Source organism: Phoxinus phoxinus, assembly GCF_949152265.1.
Source record: "Phoxinus phoxinus genome assembly, chromosome: 3".
NCBI lineage: Eukaryota > Metazoa > Chordata > Actinopteri > Cypriniformes > Leuciscidae > Phoxinus > Phoxinus phoxinus.
The window spans coordinates 29,196,934-29,213,330 of record NC_136878.1 but is presented as its reverse complement, the minus strand read 5'-3'; the positions used below and the strand labels follow the sequence as shown (position 1 = coordinate 29,213,330).

The window sequence follows — 16,397 nt, the reverse complement described above, 5'->3', positions numbered from 1 at the left end:
GTGTTAACAAATTAAGGCACATGTGACAACAAAACGCAATCATAACCAAGGCATTTTAGCTTGTATTTGAACTATTGTCTTCAAGCTTATCATGACTTGCCATTCATGGGATTCGTACCCAAGCTCTCCGCATCACAAGTTCAATTCTGTACCAGCTGAGCTACTAAGCTGGTATGTCAGTAAAAGAGAACACATGGAGCTGGATAATGATGCAAACTTCAAAATATATTAGTTTACAAATCATACACTATGGTAGAAAGTATTTTGAGGTCATAACATAAGTGACCCTTCGCAGGGAGCTTGATTGACAGGCGATCTGCCCAATCATACTTCGCCATCCGCCATTTTGTCCGACAAAGCAGTCAGGAGAGTTAGTAGATTAACATGGAAGGATTTGAACTTGAAAAGCCGAGTGTTCTGACGCATTTTCGTGGTTAAAACAACATTCCTTCTTATGTTCATTCATGTTTATTTGATGCTATAAATTAACTAGAAGGAAGAGATGATCGGTTCAAGAACAGCTTTAACTGAGGCTCTACAGTGATCTGTCAGATACATTAAAGAGCCACAAAACGGTATTTATTGTTTACATTTCTTTAAAAAAAATGACCAAATTTGAATGGTGAAACTTTGTTTAATATCAAAAGTAACCCAAAAGTAACCTGGTCTGTCCTGTCTGTCAGCACGTGTCAATGTCCTCTCTGCTCCGCGATGTATTTTTCACTGCGTGAGAACACGGTGTGGCGTGACAGCGGCATAGCTTGTCGGACATAGCAACAGTAACTAAAGGGGGCGGGTCTTTGCGAACGGTCAATTGTGCAAGTTGCCACGTGAAAACAATTATTTATTAATCCATAATCTGCCCCTGTAATCATAATTGTTTGTGAAAATGATTAAAAGTGCTTGCTGTTTTGCTGCCTCTAGTGTTAATTTCTGTTGGACACTGCAGTGATATGTACATTTTGGTGCGTATTTCATGTTTTGTGTGAAAAATGTTGCCACATGTATGTTTTTCCAATGAGTCTGTGTTGTATCAAGTAGTTATTTTGTGTTTGTTTTGTTTGTTTGTTTGTTCTGAGAATAGACATAACTTTATTTTCCTCACCAAAATTCCTTTACAACTTGTAACAGTAAATACTACCTCTGTCAAAACTCTCTGCATGTGAACACCAAAAAGAATACAAAGCTTACAAAATGTTTATCACAAAGTAGACCCAGAATCTGCCCTACCTAAATTTACAGCCAGGAGCCGCTACTGCTTTTAATTTTTTTTTTTCAAAATGATGAATTATTTATGAATTTGATTGAGCATATCCATTTGTTGCCAGTGAAGTGCGCTTGCAGCATGGCACCGCCCACACGCTCTTCTATTTGGCGTGTGGTTTATTATAAAAGTTTATTATAAAAACGTATAATTTTTTATTGGTTTGGTCTCATCTCATAGTCGTATCCCATTCGGTGTGGACAGACAAATTACTTGCAATTACTTGTTTGGCAACCCCCTCTCACAGACCGTTTTTGAGATTCGTTTTCGAAGGGGTGGCCTACCAATATACAGTCCTACCATTCGGCACTTTTACGAAGTGGATGGACGCAGCAATTTCCCCCATGAGACAGAAGGGGATGGGCATCCCCAATTACCTTGACGACTGGCTCATCCTGGCACAGTCGGAGGCAAAATTGAACTCTCACAGATCTGTGCTCCTCAGCCATTTGAGATGCCTAGGATTCAGAATCAACATTGCCAAGAGCTCGCTATCTCCCAGCCAGAAGATCTCTTTCCTGGGGGGGCGGTACTCGACTCGACCCAAATGCGGGCGTGGCTGACCAGAGGCATGGCCTCGTGCTGGGTGTGGTACAGTGGTGTGTCTATCGGCGACATACATCTGTGTGGCAGCCGGCTGGTTCTCGCCGTCCACTTTTACCAGGTTTTACAATTCGAAGGTCTCCGCGCTGCAGGCACAAATCCTCTCTGAAGAGCTCAACCCACCAATTCCTCACTGGTGGCTCGGACTACTATCCAATCCCCATCTCATCGGGCGCTATATTGCCCTCTTAGCCCTACTGCCCTCTGGGCCCTTGTCCATGTGTCCCAGACTAGGGCTGTAGAACATGTTGTTCTGCTCGAACATAGCTCGGCGTGATTGGACTGGTTCCCCATAGTGTCAAAGATGCAATACGAGTACACGTTTCGAAAGGGAACGTCTCAGTTACTTACGTTACCTAGGTTCCCTGAGATAATGGGAACGATTATTGCGTAGACGATAGCCGTGCTATGACGCACACGACTTGGTGTTCTTCACTTTAGTCAAATTAACCTGAAATCCTATGGTGAAATTAGAATAACCCGATTGGATCGCACAGACACGCCACTTCGCCATATGTTTGTGCAGTAGCACTGCGTTATTCAATAAAAGGCTTCAATAAATCTGAGAAAAATTTGCTTTCCCCCATAGTGTCAAAGACGCAATACTCGTTCCCGTTATCTCAGGGAACCGAGGTCACGTTAGTAACCGAGCCGTTTACATGACTGTTTATGATTATTAAAATTGGTGGTGTTCTTTACATTTGTCACACGTTTCCTAGCAACAAGGGACACTATTCTGCGTGAGTTTGTTGTTTTCTGAAGAAAAAAAACCTTGAAAATCTGTGATCCTTATTCATTTACACTCTGTTCACACTGCAAGCCTTATTGCTCAATTCCAATTTTTCTTTTTTTGTATAGCTGTTCACATTGATGTTTTATGTGGCCAATATCAGTTTTCCACTGCGAACGGGTCATGGTCCTGAGCCGACCCGCATCCGCAAAATAACCTGAACCTGAAGTCATCCTGAAGTAAACACGGAGAGCATTAAAGTAGGCCTAAACGATTACATATTTATTTATAGTATGCCATGGAAGCCATGCAGATAATTTATGAGCAGGCATTATTTTTTTTAAAAAGGGATTCGGACAAATTGGAATTGAAAAGATCAGATGTGGTCTTTCCTGTTCACACTGTCATGAGAAAAACAGATCTGGGTCACATCATGTGAGCAAACATGTTGGATTGGCCAAATTTGCCAATGATTGCCAGTTTTCTCTGTAACCATTGATTAAGTTTTTTAAAGTCATGCAAGTTATTCCATTCCTTTGAGCTATTTTTATTTTTTAAAATAAAATGTTTACTATTTGTTTACCTGTTATAATGTTTAGGTTGTAGTTTGATGCAGGGCATGCAGGCTATTCAATAAAATGTTTTCGACTAACAACTCACGCAGGTAGGTAACGCCTGTGCACTCTATACTTTATTTAAATTGTAACAGATATGGGACGAATCATAATACGTTTTATAAATAGATCCAAAATATCAAAGCAAAAATTGTTACAGCAATTCCTGGTCTCCCCTCTACAGGGCCATCCCACTATCTCACCTAGCCTACAGACATAGAGAAAAAAGACTGTGTGGGATAAATCTCGGAAGTGAGGTCAGAACAGTTAAGCCGCTGTACCTGTTCTACATCAGAGCAAAAAGAGAGCCTTTCCCGGTGCGAAGTGAAATACACTGACAGTGTCCCACCCATTTGGGTTTTGCCGTTCGTTCTGTGTATTGGAGGCTCCAGGGCTGCTGGGGAGGAGCGAGGCTCGTCTTTATCAGTAAGACAGCGCCGCTGCTCGAGCGCTACACTGACCGTCTGCCGCGCGCAATCACCGTTTGATCAGGACCCGCGCGGAGTCTCTGCGTTATCTCGCCGCGTGCCACTGCAGCATAAGTGCACTCCGAGGAACTCCTGAGAGGATCACTTATTTCATCTCCGCTGACCCTTCCTAGGAGAAAAACACGGACTTAACTGACACCTGTCCAGGGATACTTTGTAGAAAACCTGTGCGTGTAACTCAGTGGAAGAAATAAGTTTTAACCGTAGGTAACGTTGGACGTTTGTAACCTTGGAACTCGTAGCTGCTGTTCGATGAGGATGGGACTGTTTCTCGTCTCCATCGCCCTCTGCGTGCACCTCGCTGTCCCGCATCTCGTCAAAGGTGAGTGACAAATCGCAGGATTCATGTTTTTTTGTGAGTGGTGTTGTTTAACTTTCAATTCTAGTGAGACATACCAAAATAAGAACTGCATAATTCGGCACATAACTCGTTTAAAACAAAATGTTTACTGTGCCTCTCAGACATGCCCTGGAATTAACAACAGAACGCATGAGTTTGCATTAACTATATCACAAGTCATATGCGGATATTTGAAATGCCATTCATTGTAGCTCATGCTGTTTTAATTGGTCAAATGAAGGTAAGAGAGACACATTTTACAAGGTATCTCATTGACAGGCTGCTACGGCTTTCATGATCTTACTCCCACGATTTTTACATCTATGGCAAGCTCCCTTAACATTTAATCCTTAAAAACGAGCAACTTTGTTATTATGGTACCAGTTTTTATGATTTATTTATATAATAATCCAGTTAATCCAAAAAAGACTAGCTATCTTTTTTTTAAATTTCACCAATTATTCCTTAAATAGCATAAATAGCCTTATTAAAACTGTTTTGAAATCATTTGGATGGTTAAATAACCGGTTCTGGTGAAAATGGTGACTTTCCCCGCTCCCCCCAACGTTCCCAGGCGGAAAACCAACCTTGCAACATGGGGACTAACATCCCGGTAAATTGGAAATAGGAACTCTCGTGAGAAGCGAGAACGAGCGAGAAACACAAACTGCTTTACGGCAATTCGACATACGTGTCAATGTTCTGATACTGATGTATTACCCACCTCGGTAGACATAGCTCCACACGATAAAGTTGGCACCGGTAATAACACATGCACATGAGCAGCGGTAGAAAGGGGGAGGAGGGTGCCGCAAGTTATTTTTTTTTATGACCGTGTTGTGAAATATACGCCCCACAGCTGTAGGGGGAGCTCGTTGAGAAAACATGCGACAACAAAAGTGAAAATCATCGAAGAAATGGTTAGAGTTACCGTGTTCCCCTTTAACAGTGATAATATTCACTATGCTTATTTATTAGTCTACACACTATACTAAAATCAATCAATAAATAAATCAGTCAATCAATTTATTTATAGAGCACAAATAAAAACATAATTTGATTATTGTTCTTATTCTTAGCTGTAAGTCATTATACCAAATGATAGTGTCTGTTCCCGCTTTATTTTTGTATGTTAATGAGACTCTGGTATGTAAATACTAGTAGCCTATGGCTTGAAAAAAGTCTGCCAAATGCATAATTAAATGTAAAACTGGAAAATAGCTGATGTCTGAATCACAGATCATCATTGAATTAATGACGAATATCTGCAATTAACCAGTTAACCATGACAAGCAATGGAATAAACACTAGTGAGTACATTATGCTAATCACTGTAAGAAAACAGTATGATTATTTGATGAATAGTTACTGTAGACATACTGCAAAAAAGGGATACTAGTCAATAAAGGATTACCGGTACTTGCAAGTAATTAAAATATAAATCCTAGTGAAATAAAATACAAATACATACTAGTTAGTTTTAATGTATCTATGTTTTAATAATTAGTCAATGTTAAAACAGCTTGCCATATCACATCAGATTTTTGAGAAACAGAAGGAGACTGATCAGTTGTCATGCTGGAAGGACTAGAGATCCATTTACCGGAGCTCAGTGGATGTTTCTCCTTGTTCTTATTGATCTCCAGTCACAGCGAATGTTTTGCATGAGAGTGATGTATATCCATTCAGATTTAAATGTGCTGTCATTGTGAGAGTGGACAGGTTTTCTTCCTGCTTATTTCATTGTGATATTCACATTTCCTATATTTCAACATTATACAGAGCTGCCAGAACTGCTGTAAAACATCTTGAAGATAATGTTCAATGATGTCATGATCCCATTGATTATAATCATACTTTTTTTTTTTATCATTGTGTTTTGGCATGTAATTAGATGTAGGTACTAATGTGGCATACACTATGTGCTTATAAACTTATACGCACTAATTGTAGATGCTTCAATGGTGATTTTGGACATTCAGATCAGCATTATGACTCTCTAGCAGTAAAAACAAAAGCCATCATACATCTGGCACAAATAGATTCAGTGCATTCAAAGAGAAGAAAGGGCATCTTAATGCTTAGTTGTTCTTAGCTTGAGAGACACAGTGGAAGTTCCACTTTTGTGTCATTATATGTTTCTTTAATTCCATTGGAGGAATACAAATAATCGATTGTTGACACAGTATCACTATGTAACTAAAAAAACAATGTGGATAAGATATCTCGAATAATTTGGAAGAATTGAAGAGAACATATCTGTTCATACTGATACTCTTGGCATATTTTCTTGGTTTCTTGGCAAATCTCAGCAAAGTTTAAGACATCGAGATCTCTACTGAAACTCGGGGGGAGACACAAGGGAGATTACTGGGATCTTTTTTGTCTTGAGAAAAACCTCAGAAGCAAAATTCTCAAATATGCTCTCTATTGAATCTCATTGCAGTCTACGAGAAACGGTTCTCATGTGCGTTTTTTTTTTTTCACCCTGAGGGGATGAACCTGTTTTCTGAAAGTGTCTCCTTGAGGCTGCTAGAGCACTGAAGTATATGATGAAGCATTCTCACAGAGGTGATGAATTGTGAATACTTCATTTATGTTCCTCAATAGCAGATTTTATCGCTTTCTAAGTTTGGACGCTGCTTTAGTATAGACATATCAGTCCAAATATGTTTCAGTTGAAATGGATTTGAGAACTAAATAGTATGGTGAGCTAATATTTGAACATAAGTTGATTGCTTATACACGTGTTTGTAGCGTCCCAGTCTTCTCGACTTCACAGGTCTGTTTTAAGTATGCTCACCTCTTCTAGTTTAGCTGTGCTAGGAGCTATAATTGTAACTGAGCGTGGCCTCAGAGCCTCCTGGAGTCAACTGTGCTTCTGCAGCTTGGAGCTAAAGCCTTCTCCTTGAATAATGGATTGTTAGCTACAATACCTCAGGGTGCACTTGTTCCTTGGCTTGGTGAGAGAGTGAAATCATCAGCGACAGTTCTCCAATTAATCACAGCACATTCAGACGTCACATATTCGACATGCTTCAAGGTGTGATTTGGTGGCATGCCACACTTTCAGTCACATTTTCCTTTGTTTCACACGAATTAGAAACTTCGCAGTTTATTTAGTCAAATATAACTCATATACTGTATATTAAGGTAAAGAGATAGTCCACCCAAAAATGTTGTCATCATTTACTCACCCTCATGTCATTCCAAACCCTTCTTTGGTGGAACACAAAATAAGATATTTTGAAGAATGTTAGCCAATTGTTAAGCAAACAGTTTCGGTTTCCATTGACATCAAATATAATGGAAGTCAATGGGAACCATAAAAAAAGGTTCTTCAAAACGATGTAAGAAATGTAAAGAGATTTGGAAAGACATAAGGGTGAGTAATTTATGACAGAATTGTTTTGTGGACTATTCCTGTAACTTAATATATATTATTAAGTTAACCATTGACTTTAATTGAATAGAAAATCAATACAATTCCCAATTGTTGTGTAAAAATACAACTGTGTTTAAAGGGTGGACTCTGCTTTTAAAGCTGCAGTCTGTAACTTTTTGTGTGTTCAAAATAGGGCTGAACGATACATTGAATTTTCATCGTCATCGCGATATGAACTCCCGCGATGAACACATCGCTACAGACAGCCTGACACGATGAATAATGCCTGGTTCAGAGTAGCACTAACTTACACGTTTTTGACTCCTAAAATCTTGTCGTGGACAAGAAACATGTCAGACTACACGTTGCTTTCCGACCAGTCATCGCGTGCCGTCACACACACACAACTCGCAAACATTCACTCGCACGCACAGACACACAAACACACACACTCACTGTCCCTCGCTCACTCACTCGCTCACTCACGCACGCACACACACACACACGCTCACTGGCGCACACACACACTCACTGTTGCACTCACTCACGTCTCGCCTCGCTCACATATTCAACCCGTCGTGGAGGACCGTTAAAGAATTAAACATGCTATAGTCTTTCTGTCGTGAAGCATCGCAGACGCGATGTAGGTTGTCGCCCACTATGACACACTATACGAGATGAAACGATCGAATCTTGCGTCCCGACGCCCAGTGTCGTTATTACGAATCTCCACGACACCCATACGTCAAACGGATCGTGCCAAAATCGCGCTAAAATCGTGTATTCTGAACCAGGCAGGTAATAAACGTTTGACCTATCACGCAAATAACCTATTAAAGCACTAAGACATGGGAACATGTCATCGCAATATTAAACAATGTTATCGCACATCGCAGCTTTTCCTCATATCGTGCAGCCCTAGTTCAAAATGTACAAAATGTATTTAATATGCGAGGACATCATGAATCCATTTTCTAAACCATGTTTTTGTCTTATCCTGAATCACTACAGTACACCTATAAAAAAAGTGTTTGTATTCAGACTATTTTAGATTGGTATGGGTCGTACCACTGTGAAGTAGCCCAGTACCTGTGTGCCCCATAGACATAAACAGAGAGAAGTAGCTCCGGCTACAATGTTCTTCCGGAAGACACATGCAGCTCTGTTTATTAACCGCTAGAGTCCCAAACATTACGGACTGCAACTTCAATTTAACAGGATAATGTGTTTGTTTTTTATGTTAAAATATTTGCTATCACAATTTAACCCACAATTTAATGTAGGTTAACGTCCAATGGTGGAACATTTGTTTTAGAAGTCTATCATCTATGGAAGCCTAAGACAGATTAAATATATTGCCGTATGTCTCATATTTTTCCCACTGTGTGCGAGACTGTGTGGGAGATTTCAGTGGCTGCTTTCATTGATGCATGTAACTGTCGGGGGGCAATTACAAGCAAACACCCTATTCTCAATGTCAGAGGCCACAGCTGCTGGCTTGAGCGAATCAATGCTCCTTAAACATCTCTCGCCTGGAAAGATTTGCTGTGCATCGTCTAATGCCATTTTGTAATGTTCGGTACCAAGTCGGTACTGAAATAAAAAAAAAATGTGACAATACCAGTAGGCTATTTGAGCGGTGTTGAACGGATTCTTAAACACCTTTGATTGGCCATTGGGTTGACATGCTCAACATGTCTGTGATTGGCAACAATGATTAACAATGACATCTTTGACACTCTTTACCGAGCGCTTACATGGATACACACGAGAGCGTTCAACATCGCTTTAAATGCTTAAAGGAAATTCTAGTATCGTCAAATAAAATAAAAATAAAATTATTTCAGTAACAACTTTGTAACAAAGGCAGTAGTTTTGTCAACTCCTGAAATAAAGTTGCAGTTGTGAGATATCACAATTAGCAATTACGAGAACCAAAATTGCTATTTCAAGAAATAAAGTCACAAAATAATTGTGAAAAAGTCATAATTTTGAGATGACACATTTAGCTAAATTTCTCTTTAAAGTGGAAATAAGCTTTCATACCTCATTGTCGAGTTATAGATCAAGTTTATGAGTGGCTCACCACTATGTTTTTAGATACAGTAAACTGTCTAGCCATCCTCTGAATATGCATATCTACGTACTTGTATGTACATAGTAGTCTATCTGTGCACTACAGTTTAGACATCAAAACTAAAGCATCATAGCTTTATTTATCAAAATGTATTGCATTATATTTTCAGCTTCGTATTGGGCACACTATCTGTGACACGGTAATTTTTTTCCCAGCTTGAGGACAGGAGTGTGTTTGACAGAGGACCCATGTTGAGAGCGTGAGACAAATTTGTTCTGGTTGGTTGAGCCTGTGGGCCCTTAAGCTCTAGTAGTTCAGGTCTTTATCCCACACACATGAACTGTGCTGTCACCGTCAGCTTCATTAGAAAGGCTTCCTTGCATGAGTCCTGCATGCGTTATTTATTGTGTGACATTTGCGATTACATTGTGGAAAAATTCAAAGCAAGCACCTTAGAGAAACAATCCACTGTGGGCTCTCCATCTAACAAGAGGACCATCAGCAGCTGTGTGAAAAAAAAAAAAAAAAAGATTTTCTCATTATATAGGCCTAGTTCAGCAAAGCGCAAAGCGCAATCAGATTCCTTGTTAAAAATGTAAATGTGGCCACCGCATTTTCCCAGAGTGAACTTGCAGAGTGAAATGCCGAGTTGATTGTAATTTTGAGCGTTGACGTGTGATTTTTTTTATGATGGAGAACCAGTTGAATTGTTTTCTTAGTTAAGCAAATGACTTTCTTCCCTTGAGAACAACATACAGCCGTATTACACAAGTTTACCATCTGATAGGCTCACAAGGCTCATTTTGCTGGTTGCTAGAAGTAGATAGTTTTGTCATTAGTTTTTTTCTTCCATTACTTTCACTCTCTCTTTAATGAGTGTACAGAGGCCATTCCTTTCTAGATCATTGGTTCTGATAGGCTCACAGATCACAATTAATCATGAATGGAGCAACATGGCTGCACTGGTGAAACAGAACTCAATCTTTCCATAATGACCTTCCGTTCTGATGAGGTGTCATTGGACTTTAATCATTGGCCTTCTTTTCCTGTACGCTGGGGTGTAATTGTGGTCATCACTGTCTGGACTGTGCCCATGCAATACAGCTAATACTAAAAGAGGAATTCATTCTTCACTTGTTTTGACAGACTAATGGCACCGTTGGTGTTTGTTGATGAGCAAGACCTGACTTGCATTATGTCATGGTAGGGCACCTTCATCACAGGAGTAAGATCATGCTAGACTGTGTGAAGAATATTAAGGGGTCAAGATGATTTAGCTTATGGATGTCCCGATCCGATCCACGTCATCGGTATCGTGCCGATACTGGCCCAGAACGCTAGATCGGAGATCGGAGGGGAGAAAAAAATATGATCCGATACCTACACAACACAAACCATGGGAAAATCTAGCTTAAACCATCGCCTAGCCTAAATGCTTGAATATTAGCATTTCCCTTGCTGCGGCATCCAGCTAAGCGGCGCAGCCTGTCACGTGATAACAGTAGTAGCCGATTATATTCGCTTGAGTATGAGAGTTAGCTAACTTAGAATAGCCATGTCAGCGTTGTGGGAGTATTTCAGACATCCCTAGTCTCCCGGAAGTTCCGGGAGTCTCCCGGATCTTGATAGCGGCTCCCTGATGCCCGCAAATTAGTGAAAATCTCCCGGAATCTAGAGCGAGCGAGCAAGAGCACACATGCACGGCAGAGAGAGGGAGCGAGAGCCATTAGGCTTGTTCGACTTGAACCGGCGCTGCACAGGCCGATCGGTTTATGACATCAAAGTACCACGAGAGAATTCAAAAGCATAAGGAGCTGTCTACTTTCTAGCCGCTCTCGCGGTACTTTGCTGTCATTCACCGATCGGTATGTGCAGCGCCAGTTCAAGTCGAACAAGCCTCTTGCGTGTGTGTGTGCTAGTGTGCGTCTCACGAAGCGCATGTAAGGACCCAACCAATCAATTGTCAGTGTGGGGGGGCTTTTATCTCTTCTCCCAAACCGAATTAATCAGAACCGTTTGTCAATGTTATGTTATTTATTTGGAATGTTATACATATTTATTTATGTCTTTCAGTGCCTTTTTGTTATTACTACTGTGATTTGCACATATCTGTACTGTGAGGGGTAGTTTTGTATTTATTTGTTTACAATGCTGAATTCTGCTGTTTAAATTGTTTTAACTTTAAACCTGTTGGTAGCTTTAAGTACTGAAGTAGCCTACCTGTATTTTTTTGTAGTGTTTGAATAAAGGGTGGTAGTCTTTCATAATCAACTGTTTTTGTGGACTATTATCCTGGAGAAGTATTTGTTCTCTCGGAAGTGAAAAAGTAGTATCGGGACATCCCTAATTTAGCTGGTTAGCATGGCGAATTTAGCCCCTTTTCTCTATTCATAGTAGCCTTATATATATATATATATATATAAAAAAAATATATATAAAAAAAACTATAAACATGGCAAAAAAAATTAGAAGGAAAAAGAAAAATCTAATCATATGCTTCTGATAGGATCTGCACTAGCAGTAGGTATTCAGATGAAAGGGAATGTTAACGGATAGCTTTCTTTAAGAGTGACAGACATCTTTGAAGAATTTGTTGTTTGTGGGGAAAGCTTACTGTGTTGTTGCCTCTCGTCGGCTGCGTCTCACCCTAAAAGCTGCGCTTGAACACACCAAAAGGACTAAAGGCGACTGTCAACCATCTCACAGAGGCACAAAATATCTTTCTCTGACCTTTACCATGCCTGTTCCCTGCTGGTGGAATGATCTGCCTAACTCAACCAGAGCTGCTGAGTCCGTAGCTATTTTTAAGAAACTGCTGAAGACGTATCTTTTTCGGCAGCACTTGATCCAGTACGAAGGTGCCAACTGCGAAGGGTCATAGCACTTACATACTGTTGTCCTACTGCTAGTTTAATTGCTTCTATTGTTCTCATTTGTAAGTCGCTTTGGATAAAAGCATCTGCTAAATGAATAAATGTAAATGTAACTAGCATGTGTGTTTTGCGCCTGCGTGTAATATATCTTTAAATCAGCACCCATCAAGCAATTTTGCGCATAAAATATGTCTAATAGCCATTCAAACACAGCACTGATGTCTAGGCTAAAACAAGGCAACAGTAAAAAATGTATAGCCCAATAATAGATGCACAGTCTACACATAGAACAAATAAATGTCAAAGAAATGAAAACAAACACCTTGTAATTACTGTTGACTTTGCCTGCATTATGGAATATCATACATCTCGCATGTTATTAGAAAAATATTTGTGCATTTTCGAATTATCAGGTAAGATTACGTAATATTATAACAGCCTTCTGTCTGTACCATCTTGACTTCTTTACTCGCTTTCATCACTTTCACTTTAATTCTCGGGGGGCACTGGATCATTTGCTAAACTGAACAGCCAATCAGAGTTCTCTCTCTCACCGAAGCGGATTTAACATGATAAATCGCCCCCCCAAAAAAACAATTGGCATCCGACTAAAACCGACGGTGTGCTTTGTCACTGTGTCTGGTCTTGAACTATGAGAAAATATGAAAAAAAAAAAGAAAAGAACTAAGATTGATTGCTGCAGATCTATTTTCCCACTAACTGAATGGTAAAGGCATAACCGAAGATAACAATCCAAGTTTGGTATTAAATAAATAGTGGTGCTCCATGAGATGAACTACTTTTTTAAATTTAATTTAGGGAGTACTACATTGCTCAACTCTGTGTATAATGCGTATGCATCTATCATTGTAGAATGAGTTAAACTGATTAATTAAATAATGATTTTTTTTTTGTTGATATGAGGATATTAGGATCTAGAAGCTTTAGCTGGAAATTGTGTAAAATTACCACTTGAAAGTGTCCATAACTGTATGTATGTATGTATGCATGTATGTATGCTTATGCATACAGTTTATTTTTTATTCATTTTGTAGTGTTTTTCAACAGCACATAAATTATAACAAATCAGGCACATTTATTTTCTGTTCCTTTTGTCATATTTTGTTGGTCTTTATGACCTATAGTGGGTGTAGTGGTTTATCACCGCCTGTGAGTGAAAGGACATTCATAATGAGTGATGAATTAGAATAGCAGATGGCAGGAAGTCAAATTGAATGAAGATTATGTCACTCCAGAGCACATAACCCTCTTCTTCTCTGTGGGAAACAAATCATCCTCTTATAGAACATGGCTACCTCATGTGGCATTTGTTAACAAGCACCACTGGAACTGCTTATACCAATGTGGCTAAAGAGTGATGGGCTAGAGGGTGGATTGGATCTGGATTGCTGCATATTTAAACAGTTTATTTAAAGATGTGCTAAAATTACCTGTGTAGCAAGTTCTCCTTGTTTTCCCCTAGGTCCATAGCTCTTTTAACACATTGGTTTAAAGACTGAAGTTGATTAAAGCAAAGTGCTTTGCAAAGAGCTTATTACTTTCAGATCTGACATCAGCTATCTAGTAAATCAAGTCTATATTTGATTATATTTATTTAAAATGCATGTTGATTTTGAAGCTGCACTGAACCTACAAGAAATCAGGGTTGTGTGACATTCAGAACTACAATTACAATTTAATTAACTAATTTGAATTGATGTAGCATAATGGCAGTAAAGTATAATACAAATAGAAAAGCAAAGTCTGACAAGACTTTTAATGTTGACTCAACTCGACATGAAAAAGTATGACAATTTTATGTTTTGGCGAATTCATATGAATGTAGTTTCATATGATCAAATAACATTTTTAGAAAATAACTAAGCAGAATGTCCAGCCCTAAACCTAATTTTTAGAGCAGATCGTAGGAAAACGTACAAATGAGATTAATGTGAATTCGCCACAAATTTGCCTAAAGGTTTAATAGTTACGAATGTCAATGAGAGTGTGTTGGTTGACTTGAAAAAGCCTTGTTTGAAAGTTTCGAGAAAAGTAAAAAACACCCCTGTCCTTACAATTCAAATTTGACTAATCCCCACACAAAAGATTATGAATTAAGAAAGAAAGATATCTCATAGTACAGTGCAGTTTTCAATCAGTAAAATTGTGTATTGAAGTGGATGTAGACATAATAGCCGACTACAATTGTATAAGTATGTCAAATTCTTTAATGTAAACACCATCTACGTAAGGTGCTGGGTGTATAACTGGGGGAGGAATTAAGAAGGTCTTAAACATCAGAGAAGATTCAAGCATTTCATAGCCAGGTGCCTCATTAGTAAGTAATTTGGAAGTAAACATAGACACTTGGCTAGTCTTTGTGCAATACTGGGAGTGGGTGGATTGTTTGGGAATTATTGGCTGAACTCCGGTTGTGGTTCTCTTGGGTTCTTTTTCATATTTTTTAATTAGATTAGCTCCATCACTCAAGCTCCTTAAAAGAGTCTAGACAGAGTATAATATCTGTCCAAGTTCTGCACTGACTGCAACACACACTTTTGTACAGATATGCTGTGCTTGGCAGTCGTGATCTCTATAGTACAGCATATTCCACAAGTACTTTTAGGTATTCACCATCTCTTTCGCCTCCGCAGAGATAAGAATTACATTAGTCAGCCCCTTAACTGACGTGAGGTGTGATAAGATTCAGATGCAGGTATCAGTGTCATTTAATGTGTTCTGAACGAACTGCATCGAATGAATGAATGCATCCCAATTACTTTCAGACCAAGGTTGATGCCCTGGCTTGTTTATTGATTATCAGAAAACGAAGGTTTAATTTGATACTCTGATGCAAACCTTCAGCTGACTCTTTTCCTCATGCACAGCCGTTTCGTTTGACACCACTCGCTTTCTGTCTGATCTCGAGGCTCACATCTTCAGTAGTTAGCACAATGCGGTATGGCTTTTACCGCCGTATTCTCTGCTCCCAGACACCCGGTGCTCACAGCATGCCATTGTTAGGCACATTAAGTACATTAACCACAGTCGATATCTGAGTATTTGTCTTTCTTCCCTTGGTTCTGTTCTCAGAGCCATCATCTCATGCTCAGTTCAAGACAATTGCTTTCACTTGGCTAGTTCTGATTTAATTTGATGTGTGAACATCAACTTAAACCTTTGAATGTATGTGTGCGTCTGTCTGTGAAGGTTCAGAGAAGTGTGCATGCGTGTGTGTGTGTGCGTGCCTGTATTTTTAGCTTTTATTGTGCGTGTGTTGTTCATTATCGTGCTAGTGGATTTGTGTGTCTACCGTGTGTTAAGCAAGTGGATGTGTTTTCTCATAATGAGGTGCTATGTGTGCCATACTCAAAAAGCTTTGAAAGCTAACCTAGAAATGTCATCACATTAATAAGGGCTTCTTCACAAGCCAGAGAAGCTTTTTCAGAAACTTCTACAGCACTTTGTGTGACACCATGACTCTCTCGCACACTTACTCATATTAAACCTATGCCCATGCTACTGTTTATTGATAGTCTTAAATCTGATTGAAGCTGCACGTTTCACTTTAGATTTATCTATCCTTTACAACAAATCCAGCAGTTTTCCACCGTCCTGAAAAAAAAAAAAAAAACGAAATTAACTAAAAATGTTAGTGTATTGGTTACGAAAGAGACAACAAGCTTACTTGAGTTGAAATATAAAAAAATAAGGTACTTGTGGGTAGAACATTTTTTTACCTATAGTGTACTTTCCAATCAAGGTGTAATTTTGTCAAATTATGTAATTTTGTCAAATTATGTAAAACAAACGTGAAAATAATATTTAAATTTGTGTATAGGTATATAGCTGCTGTTGGCTATGAAATTGGCCTTAACAAGACTAATGAGTCAGACTTTTTTTATATATAATTTGAGATGTGTTGACTGTATAGTAGGTATTTCATTACTTTTAGAAAAAAAAATAGACTGAATTATCCTTGTGTGTTTATACACCGTTGGACATTGTTAGTGGACAAATTAA

General features: G+C 39.0%; 1 protein-coding gene across 2 annotated transcripts in view; it reads left to right on the top strand.

Annotated features, from left to right (window-relative positions):
* The first annotated feature begins 3,422 nt into the window (after positions 1 to 3,422).
* edil3a (EGF-like repeats and discoidin I-like domains 3a) overlaps positions 3,423 to 16,397 on the top strand; it is a 226,486-nt gene continuing 213,511 nt past the window's right edge. The window contains exon 1 of one of the 2 annotated variants that reach the window (XM_079607124.1): positions 3,423 to 4,021. In XM_079607124.1, coding sequence (XP_079463250.1) covers positions 3,952 to 4,021 — 70 coding nt within the window. In that variant the 5' untranslated portion in view covers positions 3,423 to 3,951. The remainder of the gene's footprint in view (positions 4,022 to 16,397) is intronic. The other variant, XM_079607126.1, reaches the window with a different exon arrangement.